General features: G+C 41.2%; 1 protein-coding gene across 1 annotated transcript in view; it reads left to right on the top strand.

The window, feature by feature from the left end:
* The window catches only part of LOC103821221 (neuronal acetylcholine receptor subunit alpha-7-like), a 68,078-nt gene that overhangs the window by 37,287 nt on the left and 11,608 nt on the right, over nucleotides 1-19,183 (top strand). Inside the window, exons 5-10 of the mRNA XM_050987359.1 lie at nucleotides 2,943-2,987; nucleotides 4,633-4,742; nucleotides 7,026-7,105; nucleotides 8,317-8,484; nucleotides 10,140-10,334; nucleotides 11,538-11,624. Coding sequence (XP_050843316.1) covers nucleotides 2,943-2,987; nucleotides 4,633-4,742; nucleotides 7,026-7,105; nucleotides 8,317-8,484; nucleotides 10,140-10,334; nucleotides 11,538-11,624 — 685 coding nt within the window. The remainder of the gene's footprint in view (nucleotides 1-2,942; nucleotides 2,988-4,632; nucleotides 4,743-7,025; nucleotides 7,106-8,316; nucleotides 8,485-10,139; nucleotides 10,335-11,537; nucleotides 11,625-19,183) is intronic.

The following is a 19,183-nucleotide window of genomic DNA, read 5'->3' as shown; positions in this document are numbered from 1 at the left end:
CTGCTGCAAAGGCCAAAGTATTTCCTTACAGAATGCAAAGCTACGTGGCTCAGTAGACCACCACAAAGAAGGAAAGGTCCATAAACACCTCAGCTCTGAAATGCCTCTCACTCTAACAGGGGGTGGACTCAGACTTAAGGTTCCCATGGCCCTCATCTCCTTGGCAGCCGCAGCAGGCACTTTTTCCTTAGTTCATCAGAGTCCTCCTCTAGAAAGGACTTACCAGGAGAGCTACACCTGGATGAATGCCTGCCCAGAGTAAACTCAGCTTTGCTGCTTCTGCAAACCAGGCACTTCTGGAAAACTCAGATACTTTTTTGAAAAATGTTCTGTTCTGTCGTGCAGTGAGAAGCCCCCATCAGGCTGCCTCTGTTGACCAGCACTTCATATGGAAGCATTTTCTGTATTTTGCTGAAATGTCAGATGCCATTTAAGAGCTCAACAGCCTGTAGGCAAGGATAGGAATAGTCTCCGAATGACCAAGAAAACATCCTGAAGTTTTTTTTTTGTTTCACGCAAGCTAAGAGAGACATAAGCAGCCCAAAGTCCTAGTCAGACCTTGTGATTTTGCTGCTATCTAAAGAGCCGACAAGGAAGACAGGAAGACCATTGTTGCTCTCTAGATAAGCATTTGAGAACTCAAAACTATATGTTTATCTTGGACTACAAAACATATCTAAGCACGGTAGCCCTGTGAAAAGCAGGCAAAGCAGACCCAAGACAGTAACTTTAGTGCTGTATGAAATACCTGTCTGAAGAATTGTTTGGAGTCAAAGCTGACCAGACAGGTCATTAGTATCTGACACACAGATAAACAGGTAAGGACAACAAACTGTTTTGTGATACAGAAGTCAGCCTGAGATATCTTCCTTTGCAAGCTGTCAAGTAAAAACTTACTCTGCCAGAAAAAAATAAGTTTCTCTGTAAATCAGAGCCACATATGAAAGGTTCCTGATGGATGGCATCTGTACATGCTGGAAACCCCCAGCCTCGCAGATGTACATTGGACTTCCATGCATTCCTGTGAGGTTTACATAGGTAAATGACAAAATGAGAAATGTCCCCTCTTCCCCTTCCCTGTAGGTTTCAGTGTAGATGGGAAAAATCCTTAGTTTTGTACAGCAATGGCATTGGCTGATTGTTGCTGACCAGCTTTTTAATCATGTTGTTCAAGCTCTTTTAACAGTACACAGAAAGTCTTTGTTAGGAGGACATGTGCAGCTTACAAGCATAAAGCATTCTTTGGCTAACAACACAAAATAGTACTTGATGTGCAATTCAGATGACTATCATGCTTGCCAGCCCTACAGGACACCTCAGACCTGTTTCATATCAGAAATTTACCTTTCCTGGGGACAGGAGTGTGCTGTAGAGCCTAACTCTAGCCACAGTGCCAAAACAATCAGGAATCCTCCAGAAGTTGATGTTACAGCTGGGCTCTCTGCTGGAGTGCTTCTGTAATAGTCAATGATGTCTCCTTTTCTAGGATGTGGTATTTCTGGAGCTTCAAAAACCGAAATGTAAAAAGAGGAGATCATGCTGCAGACAAGGTTCACACTAAGAATTCAGCCGTATCTGGTCCAGTATCTGGTGTGCTGGGAATCAGTAATTAGGAGACTTCTCTGGGCAGTTCTCCTTCATGCCTTAGCCTAGGAGTCTGCAGGGGACACAGAAGAAGTAACTCCAGAGGACACAGAGATGACCAGATGCACCTAGGATTGCATCTTTGTGTGAGATGTTGCAGTTTGATTTTGAGCAACGCTTCCCTGGCACTTCTGGCATAGTTTCTCTGCCTATGTACCGTGAGGGTAGCTCAGGAGGGGAGGAGGGGAGGAAAGGCAGAATGAATGTAGCTTGAGGTGGACAGACTAGTATTTTTCCAAAGTGAATAAGGTAGTCAAGGTTTTTCTACCTTGTTAGAGAGTAAGTACTGCAATAAGGACATGACCATAAAGGGCATGCATGTCCAGGGAGTTCTCTGTATGGTTTAAATGCCTGCCAAGCACCTTGCAATTGCAATGTCTCCCACCCAAAACACTGCAGACAACCACATAAGCTTCCTAGGGCATGGACACACACAGGGACAGCTGGGCATTCAGTGAGCCAGTCCCCCTGAGCAGCACAGCCTCAGGTGCTGGGAGGTGCAAGGCATGGCTGTGGTGGTGTTTGGGTACCTGTGTATCTGCAACACAGTGACTCTGCAGCCCTGCCTCTCCATTCCCACAGTGCAGGGTCCTGCACCTGTAGAGAAACTGCAGAAAAATGGGCACCTTGTGACTCCCCAGAGACCTTGAGCACCAACTGCATGATGAGAGCATCTTCATTTCTGTTATAAGAGATACTTCCCCATGGCCTCTGCATACAGGAATGAACCTGCAGACTCCTGTTCTGTGCAGGTGATGTGTGAGCTCCTTCTCACACAGCATTTGTGTCCTTTTACCCAAGTGATAGCTTCTGCCCAAGGCCAACCCTTTCTTATCTTTAGGTAGAGCAAAGTTACATAGCTTTGACAATTGAAAAGAACAGCACTTCTGGCACTATTTCACCATTGCTTTGCAGTGGCAGCAAATGCAACATAAAATTTCTCCAACTATGACGTGCAGTGTGGGACTGAAAACCATCTTGTTTTGAGCAAGTAGCTAGAAGGTAAAACTCGGTAACTTCATCCCCAGAAAAAGAAGAGAAATCATCTGTTACTTTCCTTTCTGTTGTTGATCAGCTATAATAAACACAGGGAGTCTGTATGTTTAAAGGATGAGAAAAAGAGCCACTATTGTCTGGGCCAAATAGTGATGTTCCAGTGAGCTCACAATCTATTCCATGGAGTTTGGTTTATGTACCCGAATATCTGGATTCTCTAGAAGACACAGAAACTCTTCCATCTCTAATCAAACTGTTTTATCCCTTTTTCTGTTGTCTTTCCTTCCCTTTTTTGTTCAAAGGATGAGAAGAATCAGGTTTTGATCACCAATGCTTGGCTGCAGATGGTGAGTAACCTCTGTCAGTAAAGAAACTCTAATTGAAAACTACTGAATGTGATTTCTCAGCAGAAAAGCAAGACTGTTATCTTATAGATTATGTATAATGCAATACAGGCATTTTGAGTCCTTTAAAATTTCCCTAGTACTCCTTTCAGAATTGAAAATTAAATTCAGGAGACTACACTAATCCTTTGGAGAGACCTGTTGACCTTTTGAGCATGGAAACCAACAGCATTGTTTTGCCAGTGGATGTAGTGATCTAGTAACAAAGAGTCCAGAGTTAGGGTCCAATCATAGCTAAGAAGAGAATCTTCAAGGGGCTCAAGGCCCTCTCCATAATCAGTGATGGGGACTTATGATCAAGCCAAATGCCCAGTAAAGCAGGTACCTGCACTTGCCACTTCTGGGAAAATCCCACCTCTTCCTGAGACTGGGAGCCAGGGCATCTGTCCCTGAACACAGAAGTGGTCACATGCAGACTACTCATAGGGGGTGGTGGGTAGTCCAGGGACCACAAAGGGCTCGCTGCTGCTTTGCTGCTGGCAGCACCCAGGTATTTTTCTGGGATACTGCGTTCCCTCGTGCTTTACAAACCTCTTACATAAACATTCCTCCTCGCTCTTCTGCAACCTGCTCCAGCTGAAGATTCACCTGCATGCTCACATAGAATAAGCAAAACTTACCTTTACTAAGGAAAAAGACGTCCTTTACAGGACAGAATTTCCCATTAGGTCTGCCTGGCTGCCTATGGTGAGGAATACAGTGTCTTATGCTCCATAAACAGCTCTCCTTAAGGGCTTGTGGTCAGGAAAGAAGCAGTTCTTGAACAAAAAACAGTGGGAGACTTGAATGATTAAATTAATTCCACTTTGATTTTCACTAGCCAAACACTATCTCATATTAATATGTTCAGCTGAGCAGGCTGCTTCTTCCTCAGCTACCTGCTGGGATTTGCAGGAGAAATGAGCATTTTTATATTGTAGAAACCAACGGAGAAAAACCTATATGACTAGAGGATTGTTAGGTCAGAGCCTGTAGGTGTCCTGTTCCTTTCAGAGATGCTCCACAGGTTCAGATGTTCCACTGATTAAGGTTTCCTTTGCAAGACTCCCATTGATCTTCATTATAAGTCAGAAGGTTCTTCCCAAAAGCTGTTCCTACACCTTTCTCAAATTAACTGTGTGGAGGTGGAGGAGATGGGATCAGAAACAGCCCCTTGGCATGTAAAGTTAACTTGCCTTCCTCTCATAGCAAGGTGGTCAGTAAAAGAGTCACCTTTTGTAACAGATTAAGATTAAATTATTTCCACCAACGGGGAGATTCAGACCATGGTCCACCTACCACTAACTACCTCAAATACCACTTTACATCAGAACCAGCAGACTTCATGGAGGTGCCTACTGCCAGTGGTTCTGCCAGCCCACCAGCAAGGGTTTGGGATGCCTGATTTCTGGCCACAAGATGAAGTGCTAAGCACTGTCTTCAGTAGTCACACAGTTATTTTCTCTATAGATGCCAGATTTTCTTAATAATTAAAACCAAGCATTAAACTATTAGCTATTGGCAAAATCTATTCTGTTCCCATAATATTACAAAGAATTTAGAAGACTTTTAAAAGCTCATATAATCTGATGTATGTGTTTGTCAACAGTCCTGGGTTGATGCTTACTTGTCTTGGGATCAATATGAATACCCAGGAGTGCAGAACTTGCGATTTCCTGCTGACCAGATTTGGGTACCAGACATTCTTCTGTATAACAGGTAAGCAAGATGTGAAATGGCTGGTAGGAGACTAGAACTAAGTGCAGAAAATCAGCCATGCTTCACTGATACTATGTGCCTTTTGCCCTCTATAGATTTGGCCTTACCCTTAAAGAATAACAAAACCATGCAAGCATCTGCTAACAGATTTTTGTAATAGCCCATCTGATCTTGCTGTAGTTCCACAGGTATCTTCTTTAACTTTTTCTCAGTGAACACAGAGAGGAAACTATTATCATCTCTTCAAAATTAACTGATCTTCAGGACAGCTACTGTCCTATGTGTGTCATAGTGTTTCTGATTGAAGTAAACAAATGGATTTTCATCCCACTTCCGTTATCACATATTTTATAAACCTCTCCATCATTCTTCTTCTACTCTGAACATTTGCTAATCTGTTTTTCCTTCTACAGAGATGAATCTAGCTCTCTAGACAGCATTGCTGCAGTGTTGAATGAAGTGGAAACTCTCTAGACAGCTGTTTCCTTAATGCTTTCCAGGAGAAGGGGATTTGGGGTTTTCTCTAATAATATCTTAATTCTGGACTTATTTTTTTATCTATTGCAAACCCCAGATGTTGTTGTTTAGCTCTGCTATCTTACCAGATTTTCCCTCTTATGTCTTTTTCTGACAGTTTTCAGGGTAATGCTTTCTAATTACCCAGATTAAATTTCATTTTGTTAGTTTTCAGAGTTCACCATGATCTATATTCCATTCCAAACCCTCAGTACACGATATCCAGAGGAGGCCTGGAGAGACCTAGATTGTTTAAGTGCTCTTCTTTACCTCAGCTTTGCTTCTTACCGTCTCTTTATCCTTTTCAGTCTCTAAAAAGGAGGATTACTGCTTAGTCCATATTACTGTAGTTTATAAGAACCTGCTGAAATTCAGATAGATACTAGCCTCCTTTTAGTAAGAAAAATAGATTGATTTGATGCAGTTGGCCCTTCACAAATCTGTGCCAGATGTTTCACCCCATTTTCTTTGAGGTTAGGCTGATGTCTATAATTTCACCTTTAAAAGAAGTCAGAATTCTCTTTGATCTCCCCTAATTCACCATGCCCTTCCCTCTTCTCCACAAGCTCTTACAGATAATTGTTAATGCTTCAGAGGATATTTCGGCCAGTCCTTTCAGTTCTCCAGAGTAAATTTCATCAGCTCTGCTGAGTAGAATCTCTCTTATCTACATTTCCTTAACCTGTTCGTCCCCTGTTCAGCCGTGGACTCCTGCCACTGTGTGAGAATGAGTTGCAAAGAGTAAGGCGCACAGGGTGCAAGATACTGCAGCTCTCTGCACGCTGTTGTTTTTTCCCTTACTTTCCTCTTTTTCTTGTTGCCTTGTACTTACAAAACCCCTTTTTGTTGTCTTTTGTGTCTTTGATAAAAATCACTCGTTCTGGACTTAGGCTTTTCAGTGTCACCCCCTTTATTTTATATTGGGTACTGAAGACTCAAGACATGGATAAAGAGCAGATCAGAAGAGTAATGGAGGCTCTGAATTTTTAAAATCTGGTTGAAAGACAGGGTATGCAGGATGGTGTAGTCATGCAACATAGACCTGCGCACAGCCACTACAGGGAAGGCTCTGCAAGCCAGGGAATCCCTCTGTGGTTAATCTCTTCCTAAGAGACCCTCTGGAACAAGCCCCCCACCTGCTTCTTTGAAGAATCGTGTCTTTGTCTGGCTCATTACCCCTTTAATTATCTCAGAATTTTGGAGAAATTCTCTATTCTTGGTCCCTTTTACTCTTGGAGTTTCAGTGAATCTGCTCCTACAAGCCCCTAAAATAACTTCTCTCCAGTGGTTTCTTCAAATGCTAGAAGCAAACTCTTGTCCTCTCTGCATCTCAGGAGACTGTAGAATTGTTATGTCAGGACACCATTGCTGTTACAATGTATCTGCTACTGCAGATATCTGGGTAAGATGACAGATAAGGTGATTTATGAAGTGAGCTGCCTCATTTTGACAGGTGCCCTAGAAAAGCCTCATTGTCCCAACTGTCCAGTTTTTACAGCTAATACAGCTAATGTGACACTTTCACTTCTTTTCCTTCTGCCCTTTTTCTAAGACATTCAAGACACTGCTTCTCACTTCTTTGAGGACATTGCAGCATGCAAGCAGCCTGCCCAGGTGCAGGCTGACAGTAACTATGAGGAACTGAGATATTTATTCACCTAGATGTAGGAACTTAATTCAGCCAAAGATGTTGACAGTTACATCTTTACTCACACATCAGCTTGCTTTTTCTTTAGTTTGTTCTGTTTTGTTTATACTGTGTTACAGTGCAGATGAAAGATTCGATGCAACATTTCACACAAATGTGCTGGTGAACTACTCTGGATCCTGCCAATATATTCCTCCAGGTAGGGCACAGAGAATGTTTGTTCATTTTTAATCAAGTAATTTCAAGCAGGTTTCCTTCATGAATGAAACCAAGGTATTTAAAAGCCCTCTGTGGAAATTTTGCAACCTAATTTTTGCAACCTTGCAAACATTGTTAGACTGTCTAATAATGGGATGGACCCACTATGAAAATTTAGTCCGTTGTCAGTGGCATATATACTTTATGAAGCAGTAAAACATTCTCTTGAGCAGTTTGTTCAAAACATCCAGAGGCCCACCTAAGGTGTCATCCAAAGTAGGGTGGTATGCACCATGTCATCATGTTTCATGTACAGTCCAGCGAGGTCTCTGTTGTGTGGAGAGGTATGTGAGCAGAGGTGACTCCAAGAGCAGCACTCGCTCAGCATTGAAGCCCTTCTTGCCAGGCTGAAGCTAAAAATCCAGGTGAAAATACAAGCTGGGATTGGTCTCACCCAGTGGGGCCCAAGTCTCAGTCTCTTTTAATCTGTGTTGCTGGTTCAGTGCCTCACCAACACTCCCCCGCAAACACGGAGGCTATCTGACAGTTGTTTACTGTGGTGGTCAAAAAATTCCTAAACTTTGTGCCATAGCATAGCACTGTCCCCAGGCAGGTCCACAAGGCCCAGTGGGGATCAGCAATGACTTCCCTGATGGCTGCTCCCCTGCTGTGCGCTACCCATTAGACCCCTCAAAGCATCCCAGAATATGAACTAGGCACATCCAGAATTAAACTCAAGACTCTGTTTCCACACAGATGATAAAAGCCAGCACTGAGCAAGGTTTAGGACAGCAATGTATTTTCAAAGGGCTGTGGGTCTGAGGCATGGCCTGTCCAGGAACTCCTTGCAAAGAGCTGGTCATAGCACACTAAGTTCCTGGGGCATGTTCTTTGCTCCTGTCTGACCAAGCAACACTGCCTGTAACCTGCTATGGCCAGCTGGCACTGGGAAGCAGGCTGGGCTGCTCCTGGATGGCCACAGTGTACCAGGCAACCTACCTCAAGGATGCAGTGAGAGAGATCCTCACTGGTGGAGGGAGGGAAGTTATTCCACTCATGGCAGCATCTTCCACCTGTAGTACTTGTTTGGTTACCCCATGGCTGTATCACACAGAATTTGTGAAGAGGAAACTTGTTCACAATCAGAGACTGATAAGGGTAAGTTGAAATGCACCCTGCACATGCTTGATCATGACTGATTTCTATCTACAGGCATTTTGAAGAGCACATGTTACATTGATGTCCGCTGGTTCCCCTTTGATGTGCAGAAGTGTGATTTGAAGTTTGGCTCCTGGACTCACAGTGGCTGGTTGATCGACCTGCAGATGCTGGAGGCTGATGTTTCCAACTACATCTCAAATGGAGAATGGGATTTAGTGGGTAAATTGGCCAACCTACAAATTTTCAATAGTCTAATTTGCAAATGCAAACCTCAAATATATAGAAATTATCAATCATTTGAACATGGAATACAGATATTAAAGATATAGATCTAAGAAGAAGCAAAAAAAATAGAAAAAAATCATATATCAGAGACAGCCTTTCAGCAACGTTCATTGAACTGTGTCTGAAAACTCTGTGTTCTGAAGCACTTGCCTGCCACTGAGTACATAAATGAAAGCTACTAGTCCTGACACATCTGAGCAGTTTTTCAGTACTAAACTTGGATGTATCTCTTGTAGGTGCATGGAGCACTACTGTCACATTTACTCTAATACACCAACAGAATTGATTGGTGTAAAAAGTATTTCAGCAACACTTTTACATAAATGGATCTTTCTCATCAAAGTGTCTACCAGTTCATAAAATGCACAGATTAGTATGTCTCTCTTCTATGCTTTGGAAGATACCTGTATTTTCAAATGAATTGATGTCCAGAACTAGTTATTCCGAGAACTAGTAAGTTATTTTGAACTCATTTATGTAGCTGTAAGTCACAAGCAATGTTACAGAAATTGATTTAACTTAGACAACTGCAAGGAGAGATTAGGAAAAATACATTTATCTTCTGGTCTGGATGTACAAGGACAAGGAAATAAGTGTCCTTCCCAACTGCATGCAGTATTTTTACCATGCAGAGCATCTGAGAAATCATATTCAGTTTTATGGAAAGCCAGAAGACTCCATAGTGAAATCCTCCTAAAGTCCAGCTATTTTAGAGCAATCCTCCCTTCCAGTCCTCCTTTACAGTGTGTATTTTTGTCCAATAACTTTGCATATCTGATTAAGAGTTTGTTGTTTATCTGCCTTCAACCCTGACCAGGGAGAACAAAACATTTATTTTATTAACATTATTTAGCTCATACAGCAAAAGCATTAAATAGCACCTCAGGCAAGGCATGGCTATATCCTTTAAAAGAACTTTGCTAAGCGTCTGCCAAAATGTACACATTGCCATATCGTCTGTCATGTCCACAGGAACAAAAGAGAAGTGAGCAATTTTGGCATAAAAGATACAAGGTGCTGACTTCTTCCAGCTCTCCTGACATTTCCTGTGCTTTTGTAGTCTCCATCATGGAGCATTTCAGGCAATCTGCTGCAGTGGGATCACCATGGGCAACCCTGCAGTACAGCTTATTGGACAGCTGTGTCTCAATCTTCAGATATAACAGACTTTGGCACCCTTTTTGAAAAGTAATCCTCTCTGTTTTTCCTGATAAAAAAAGTGCAAATATGTATAGAAGATCACAGAAAAGTAAGAAGCAGTGGCACTTGTCACACAGAAAATCTGCTGCATGTGCTAGTGAATATCACATCAACAGTGTGTTACCATTCACAGAATGTAGGAAGGCAGAATGCACATTGTTGAGGTTGTGATGCTCAGGACTGTTTTTTCTGGCTCAGATGAGCTTTATTAGCTAAGCTAGGTTTGAATGACTCAGAAGGCATGAAAGCAAACCCTAGAAAACACAGAAGGTGGACCAAGAATAGCAGGGGTGACACATATTGGCTCATAAACCATCACTTGGTCCAGTCCAGGGAGCTAACTGGGAGTCGTGCATCTCTCCCCACTGCTCTGATCATTCTCTCTGTAGGTGTCCCAGGGAAGAGGAATGAGATGTACTATGAATGCTGCAAAGAACCATACCCAGATGTGACATACACCATCACCATGCGTCGACGCACCCTCTACTATGGCTTGAACTTACTCATTCCCTGTGTTCTCATATCTGGCTTAGCACTGCTTGTATTCCTTTTGCCAGCTGATTCTGGGGAAAAGATTTCTTTAGGTAAGTGCTAAAATATTCATTTGTTTATAAGCATCCTATAAAATAGGAAAATAAATACCTCATGTCACTATGTTGCTCGACAAAGAAAGATTTTACTAGGAGAGCAATAGAAGTACTTTTTTGGTTACAGGAACAAGGATTATATTCTGTCACGCCTGTTGTTATGTACTTCAGTACATCTCAATGCATTTCACAGCTCATTGACTCTCTCTTTCAGATGAAACATACTAGGAAGCAAAGAGTGAAGGGCTGTGAATAGCAGCAGCTGGGCACTGGATTTTCACCTTTAAAATTAGCTCCCAAAACACCTAGTCGTGTGTCCCCTGTGAACACAGCCATGGAAGGGCTAAATGAGATTTACTGTTGTGTGTGTGTTGATAAAAATGGGAAGTGTCTCCTTCCAAGAGGAGATAGGCAAGAGCTGTAAATACACTACAAGAGTGTAAATACACATTGGGCCAGCTGAGATCTTAAGAGTTAATTGTGCATGATTCTGTCTCAGGACAGAGACTTCTAAATCATATGAAGTGTCCTCAGTGGGGCTTTTTTTGGTTAAAAAAAAGGTATCTGAGCAGCCTGCCTTACAAGAAATAAAACACAGGCTATCGGGGGTACAATTGCTGTCTGTGAAATATAGGATGGGGATAAGGAAAAGAGTTATTTGAGCTGAATTACAATGTTGACCTAAAAATAGGAGCTAATCTTCATGCACTGACCTTTTGATCAGGATGGTTAAGTTTAGCGACAGCTTTTCCAGATAGAATAAAGAACTTCTTCTAAAACAGACTGCATCATGTCTTTGAGGGATGTTATGTAATATGTGATAGCAAAACCTAGGCTGCTGTCTCTGCAAGTCTGTCCTAGCCCTTAACTACCATTTGGGCTTTATGCATTGTTTTGGAAAAGCACTGTAGTTCACCATTTTTGCAAGCTTTTTTTCACTCAGAAAAAAAAGATTTCTCCATTTCTCTAATACACACAAGGGTTTGTGTGTCTTAGAGAAAAGTGAAAAGAGAGCAGATAGAGTTGCATCTAAAAACACATGCACGTGGTGGAAGTTCTAATCTTCATTGACAGACACGAAGTCATGGGTTTGCCTTAGCTGTATATCAGGACAATGCTATATTTAACAGCAAAGACATCAGAGGGGCAGCTGCAGAGTTCATTTTCCTCATTCTTCCCAAATATGTTCACTCCCTCCAGGTATCACTGTCCTTCTTTCCCTGACTGTATTCATGCTGCTTGTGGCTGAGATCATGCCTGCAACTTCTGACTCTGTCCCACTAATAGGTAAGTTGATTTTCACTGCTTTGTGCACTGTGCATGATGCCTCTCAGCTGTTCAAAGCCAATTTGAAAACTGACTCTTTGTTACTCCAGTTTTGCATTCAGCAATGTCAGGAATGTCAACTTGGATTTCACCATGTGCATGTATGAAAAGACCCTACATGAGGTTACAAAAAGGTGCTGGAAATAATAGATAAGCAGGTAAATGCAAGGATTGAGAGGACATAGAATCAACACTGCAGAAAATTAATTTTTTTTCTTCTGCATCACACCACCTCCCTGCTATAACACAAATCCTTCCTGCCTTTCCTCTTCCCTCTAAATCTGAGGAGCAATTCAGGATACAACAGTCAAAATTTGAGTATATCATTGAAGCATTTTTAAGGTGTACTGAAAACTATAGGGCAGATCATCATCTTAGGATTGTGGGCCAGACAGACATTGTTACAGCCTCTGTTTTTATAGGACTGCCCTTTACCTTGGTCTCATGGGGCCTTATTGCAGGGTAGACAAAATAAACCTGTCCTATTTTACGAAGTAACAAAGAATGAACATTATCTGAAAGACCTGTGAGTACAAATCATGACTAAAGTACACGTTCTAGACAGCAGAAATTACCAAATAGTCAACAATATATCTAGGTGCTGATGGAAGATGCACCTCACAATTGTATAAATGAAAGCCTCAAAAAAGTTATATAGTGACTAGGACAAAAAAAAAAAAAAGCATTTACTCAGACAGCTTCATTATCTCTCTTCAAGGCTTTAAGACTAGGCCTGATTCTGAGGAAGGAGGATAAGCATGCAACAATAGGGACAATGGCACCCATAGGCAAGAGTTTCTGAAAGCCTCCAAAAAACTTACTCATTTTAGTGAAAGTCAGCAGGACTCTTGGCTTTGACTCATACAGGAGCTTCCAAAACACTTCTGAGTCTATACCTAGGACGTAATGGAGATAGACAGCTCTGAGAGAAACTTGTATGCAGGGAGAAGACACAAGCCATCCTGAACCACTGTTGACATAACTTTGCTACGTATAATGTGTAACAAATCCCATTTAGAATTTGTAAAGGGGTACACTTGCCCATGGCCAGTCCACTAACTTTAACCTGAACATTTTCCACTAATACTGTCTTCTATCATAGAAGGTAGGATTTGCTATGAATCCTAAAACCGAGAACAGCTATGAATAATTATGTATTTTTACGGACTTTGATGTTGCAATGACAGACAATTTCTGCTTATCAGAGAATTCCTAAAGTTGCTGTAAATGATATCCACTACTCTCTCATTCTCTGCAAATATTTTAATTTGTATTGAAGGCAATCATGTTGGTCAGACATTATTTATTCTTATTAAATTTTGGATGGCTGTTCCCATCCCCACCCCCTTCCTCAACCATCCAGTAATGTTCCCTGAGGACTTACTGCCTGTTTTACCCAGGGACAGAGTCAGAATGATAAAGCTCTTGTTCTTTGGATTGTCCTTTTGAGAGGTGGATGCAACATCTGTCTTTCTCCATCTCCTTGGTCTTGCAATAATCCCTTTAGGGTTTTCAATGATCCCATGGATTTGGGCAGGTTTAGATCTCATGATTAATCCATGATTAAGCCTTCCTTGCCTATTGCTAGTCGTGTTCTATCCTTGAACCATCTCTAAACACCGAAATGTCAGAGACCTTGATGGTGCAAACTGAGGCAAAGGACACACGGCCTTGACTTTGTCACTAAATCATCCCCTCCAGCAGCAAGAGCACGTTTGCCTTGTTTAGCTGTTTGTATAGTGTTTGTATAGTGGTGGAAATTCTTCCTGTTGCCTTTGATTTCCACACCAGCTTCCATTAATGAGTTTTAACATTTCTGACACCAACCCTAATGACCAGATAATGCTTCCAAATTTTCATTTTGTAGCTTGTCTCTGCTTCCTTCAACCCCGTCTCTTCTGCACTGAAGCCCTACCATTAGTTCATAGTTTGGCCAAACTCATCTACTGGTGTGCTTACCTATTTCTTGCATTTGGAGGTACTGTGCTGTAAAAAACCCTTGCAGTTTTCCTGTGCTGCTTTATCTTTCAGAGCATTCCCTGGATCCCAGCTACTAGTTCCCCCTAAAAATGACAAGTCTGTTCACCTGAGGTCCAAGATCTATGCTTTGCTGTTCTTAGTCCTCACTCGGTTAATGGTCCTGAGCTTCACTATTTCAAAATAACTCCAGCCTAGGTTGCCACTTATTATTATGTTCCCAAACAGTTCTTCATTGCTAGTGAAGCATAATGTGCACCACCCCGGTTATACATTATATATGTGCTGCCTTTTCAGTGGTCATCAGGGTAGATTAAGCCCCTGGTGGCAGTGAGGGTTTGTGAGATAGAGGTTTCCCTGAGTTGTTTTAAGAAGTCCCCATGTCCACTGTCTTTGGATGGTCTATTATGCACCCCCACCACAGAATCAGTCCTTTTGGCCACTTCACTGAAGCTGATCCACAAACTCTCCAGCAGGTCTTGTCCATCCAGGCAGAAGCCCCTCACACTCAAGTAGCTCCTTCATATAATGCCTCCTGAAGAGCTTCTGGTAGAGAAAAATCCCTCAACATCTCAGTTTTCCAGTAACTGGATTTTTTTTCATGACTATGTGCAGAATTTCAGTTGATCCTGCATGTTCCCCAGACTTAATGCATTTTCTTGCTCTGGAGGTGAGATCTTCCAACTTGTTTCACCATTCTTGAGGTCTTTCTTGCTCTGACTACCTAGTACTATTTTTTTCACCCTTGTCTGCTACTTCTGCATTTACATTTGGGTTGTTATCTCCCTTCCACAGTATTTATAGTTTAAAACCCTGCCCCTATCTTCTTGCTCCACTCCAAATTTGCAGGGAGACTGCTTATCCATTTGGCTTCCCAAACAGCCCTTTTTCAGTAAGTGCTCAAAGCTGGGCTGTGCGCTTTTACATTATCTTGACTTCTGAAAACTCTATCCTTACTCTAACAAAGTGACATAGCATCTTTTCCTCACAGTGGTCTTACAGGTTCTCCCATAGAGAATATTTTAGCTGCTGAATAGAATATGCCAGGTCATGATCATAGTTTTTCAGTTTTTCAGTGTGATCGCTAGTTCAGTTAAAATCCTCAGAATTAATACAAGGAAAAGGAGTACATTTGGAAAGCTCATTCCAGTTTTGAAGAATTAGCATGGTTAGCAACATGTTTCAGGAATAAACAAATCATCTAAAGCATGTGGTTTGTGAAGGATGCAGATAGTTTGATTTGAAGTAGAAAGATTCTTTGCTGATCTGCTGAAGAGTCATTGTTATTGGTCTTCATGCACGTGGGCGCAGAGATACTTTGAAGACATGACTTCACATGCTTTAAAAATCTTCATTATATTTTTAGGGCCTGAGTTTTTAGAAACAAATGTGCATACATACCTCTCTGGATCTGCATGCACCCTCAGAGCCTTTGCTATTTCAAAGCCACTAATGCCTAACATGCTGTGCTTTCTACTCCTTCTGACCTCAGCTTTAACTACTGAACTCTAATAATATGGAAAAATGTCACAGCTTCTGTTGGAGTGTCTTTATTGAGGTAGCAAAGGAGAACTGGTCTAATACGACACCAAGAAAAGTACTAGATTTTGCGATCTGGAATGTATTTACAGAGTAATGTGGAAATCATCAGTTAGTTCCTCTTAGTTATGGGGAACCTCAAATTAGACTAATAACAAACAAAGCACCTATCAGATTAAATTATCAGAAGGATGCAAGTGGGATAAGACAGCTGCTCTTTTGTACCTTTGCAAAGTGGGTCACGATTTCCTTGGTATGTGTTCTTCATTGTCAGTCTGTTTATAAAGCTACCCAAAGCAGAGACTCTCTTTCTCCACCCATCCAAATTCTTCAGACAAGAGATTCCCATTTCTCAGCAGCCTACCAACTACCATGTTAATAGATGTTAAAACAGGTCGACTTCTTTTTCTGTAAAGAGCAAGTGACAAGACTTGACCTAGGAATCAGTAGCTGGTTGCTCAGCACCTTAGAGCACCAGAACCCTGCTGCTCCTGCTGCAGGGTAGAGCTTTCATATGTTCCAGTTGACAGGCTGTTCCCCTGCTCTCACTCAGCTTTCTTGGGGTTTGCATTCACATCAGCACCTCCTTGCCCAGCAGCATGCTGGCTCCCATCCTTCTCTAGCACACCCTCCCTTTTGGAGAAAATTTTTATTTTCAAAGCCCAGTTTTCAACAGAACATACAGCAAAGAAGGGTACCACAATATTTCAAAACTTGAATCCTGCCCTTCCACAGAGATGCCAATGGAAGGAGAAGGCCAAACCAGGGAACGATGTCTCTGATTCTGTTTAAAACATTAATCACCCATAGCTCAACAATTAGCTCAACCATTTAAATAAAGAGTTGAAGGCCCATGACATCTACAAACACAACAGTTTGGCTAGAATCCAGCACATGTCAACTTTATGAACAAAGATTCTTTTTCTACAGGGTACTGGAAGTTCCTCCTGGCACTTAAAACCTCTAGAGTGTAGCTCCTAAAAGACTTTCAGACAGCAGTAACTGTGTCCTAAACTTACCCTTCCTATTGTAGCTTAATCATGCCTTGCGGGAAGTGTGTCTTTCTGCAGCCGTGATTTTACTTACTTTTGATTTTTTTCTTTAAAGTTACTTTTACCAAGAGTTCATATAAGTAGGAAACCAGAGTTCATTAGCTGAGAAAAGTATGTACAGAAATGCAGAGAACTCCAGACGCGCTACACAACTAAATTACTGGTCTGACTGTGCTAATCACTGGGTAAAATCATAAAGCCTGTGTGATATAGCTCAGGTATAAGACAATTGGTTTTTTCTCTTTCTAAAAGCCTATGTAATTATGCAGATTTGTTCTGCACTATAAATGCCAGCAATTTTGTGTGGATTTCATGTACCTTCCAGTCCCTATTATTGCACTTATCCAGTGCATGTCATAGGAAGACATAAGCATGTCCCACTGTGTTGAATTCCTGGTTCAGCAACTAAATCAAAATTAAACAAATACTACTATTAACAATATTGTTATTTTAATTAGAGCCTTTGTACAAGATCAGGCTCTGCCTCTTGAAATTAAAGGACTAGGTAATTCATGTGAAAACTACATTAGAGATATTTAACCCTACACTGTAAGGTCTATTTTTTTTAATAAATATATTCGGATCCATGCTAAGTGAAGGGTTAAAACCAATTATATTAGAGGTATTTTCAAACCTAAATGATTTTATTATTCTAGGTAAATAATAGTGGACAAGGATCTGGTTTTGGTAATGGTTATGGTTATATAGCCATTTCTCAGGAAAGGATGAGTTCTTTCCTTAGGCAATAGATAAACGCCTGAATGCCTTTAAAGTCTTCATATCCCTGATCCATTTCATAAAACAGTGTTTTCTATCGAAAAGCAACTTTATCATTAAGACTAGGAAATCATGCATTAAGAAGTCACTAAGGAACAAATTCCTTGAAGTCAACAAATTCCTAACTACAACTCTTACCTTCCATTACTATCCTTTGGCTGAAGCCTCCTCAAGATTACACAGGTCATGTGGTCCCACATCCAGTGGTGCCAAATAAAGCAGTGACCAGACTCAAATTTGTCATGTGCTGCTGTAGGAAACTCTTCAATAATGCCTCAGGATAAGTTGCTAGTTTGGGCTCATAGACTTAAAAGAATTCATCTTCTAATATAATACTTAGTTCCTACCAAAATCAGCCAGTTTTTCAGAAAGACAGATCAAGCCACAGCCCAGGTTAAGTCAGATGTGGCCAAAAGCCATTGCTCTGGAAAATTTAGGCCAAGCCAGTGAGGAGCCTAACCAGCCTAACCTTCTTGACTATTCATTTCCCCTGCTTGCAATATCACCTCCAGAGGGGCAAAACTTTTGGGTCTTCAGGGCACTACCTGAAGTCTGCACTTCCCCCCCTTTCTGCAATTCACCTCTGTTTTTCTCTGTTTCCCCACTGCAAGGACAGGGTGACACCATATAGAGACAGACCCTAAAATGCCTGCTTTGAAAACTTCACACAGCTCTTTGCACTTGTATTGAGCTGAAGATCTGCAGGCTTTGAGTTCAGCCCCCAGGCAGCAAAGAAGGTACAGTCACACAGAAAAACAGCCAGCAGCACCTATGGCTGGACTCTTTCAGCTTTAGACTAAAGCTGCAATAAGCTCTGACTTAGCAGCTCTCTGTCCATCCTAGCCTGTGCTCTGAGAAGTATCCTTTTCAAAGTACTTTGTCAAAGCAGATAAAGCATGCTTCTGCCCAAAAGCCAAATCTTGAAATGAGATGTTCAGATGTGTCAGGCCAGTCAGATGATTTGTTTCTTTGGTAAACATTTTTTAGACCTTGCAGTTCAAGGCTTCCTCTTGCACAGGAGAAGTAGTTAATAATTTCTGATTGTCTTCCATGCCAAAAAGATTTCAAAGTGCTGCAAATCCTTATTTTCTAGTAGCTCTCTCCAAAATAACACCACTGATTTTGGATTAAGAGTCTACATTTTGCTTAAAAATGAATTTAAGTGGAAAGTGGGGAACACCAGGAAGCTGGTATGTAGACAGTGTTTAAAAAGGTTCATAAATATGAGGAACTGGCACTTCCTATGATTAGTGTTCATGTGATGCTTGACATTTTGGCTGGATGTATCAAATAAAGTACAATAAAAATAAAGTTATCTCAATCTCTAGTTAGCAAAACTGAATTTCTCTGTCTTATTTTGCTAAGCTCCTTTGCTTTTTAAAAAATCCCAATTTACTTGCTGCTTAGGGCTCCATTATAATGATATTTTTCAGCTGTGTCCCCTCCTTGCTGTTCCTTACCATGCCTATGCCATTTCAGTAAGCATGAACACTTTGCACTATAGTTAAGTACCTTTGCAGCAGACGCTTGGGGTAATTTCTTGCATTTAGTCATAGAGAAAATGAGACTGGAAATTAGTAGGACAGGGAAGCAATGTGGTACTTTGTCACCTTCAGGAGTTACAGATTGTTTTAAGTTATGAACATAAGGCATTAGTTGATCTGACTAGAGAGAAAATTAGATTAATCTCTACTACATTTTTTGTCATCTTACAGTGTGTTTTCAGCTGATGCCATCTCACTTTACTCTGTCCCTGTTTGAGTTTTTGGAGTGCTTTTGCCCCCTATTCTTTCATGGTCCTGCCTGGTACCTTGTCAGAATCAGGCCCCTGCTCAATCTCTTTCATGGAACAGAAATTCTCATTCATGTCAGCTCTTACAGTTTCATTCCCCATGATCAGTGATGCTTTTGCAAAGGCAAAGAGTCTTGGATGTTTTTTCTTAACAGAAAAATAAAATCAAATGAATTTAGAGAACAGTTTTACTTTTCAAGCTTGCATGTCTATTCTTCAAAAATATGTGGAAGTAGAAGAGTTTTAAACACAAGTACCCTAATAATATGTCCACTTATGTATTTCTTTGCTGTCTGTGTACAACAGTAAGTCATAAAAAGACTTTCTCCTCTATCTTTGATTTTCTTGATTCTGAGTAACTCTGCCATTACCATTTTTAGACT

The sequence above is a fragment of the Serinus canaria genome, chromosome Z, assembly GCF_022539315.1.
Source record: "Serinus canaria isolate serCan28SL12 chromosome Z, serCan2020, whole genome shotgun sequence".
Taxonomy (NCBI): domain Eukaryota; kingdom Metazoa; phylum Chordata; class Aves; order Passeriformes; family Fringillidae; genus Serinus; species Serinus canaria.
Note: the sequence above shows the minus strand (reverse complement) of the source record. Positions and strands in the feature narration are given on the sequence as shown.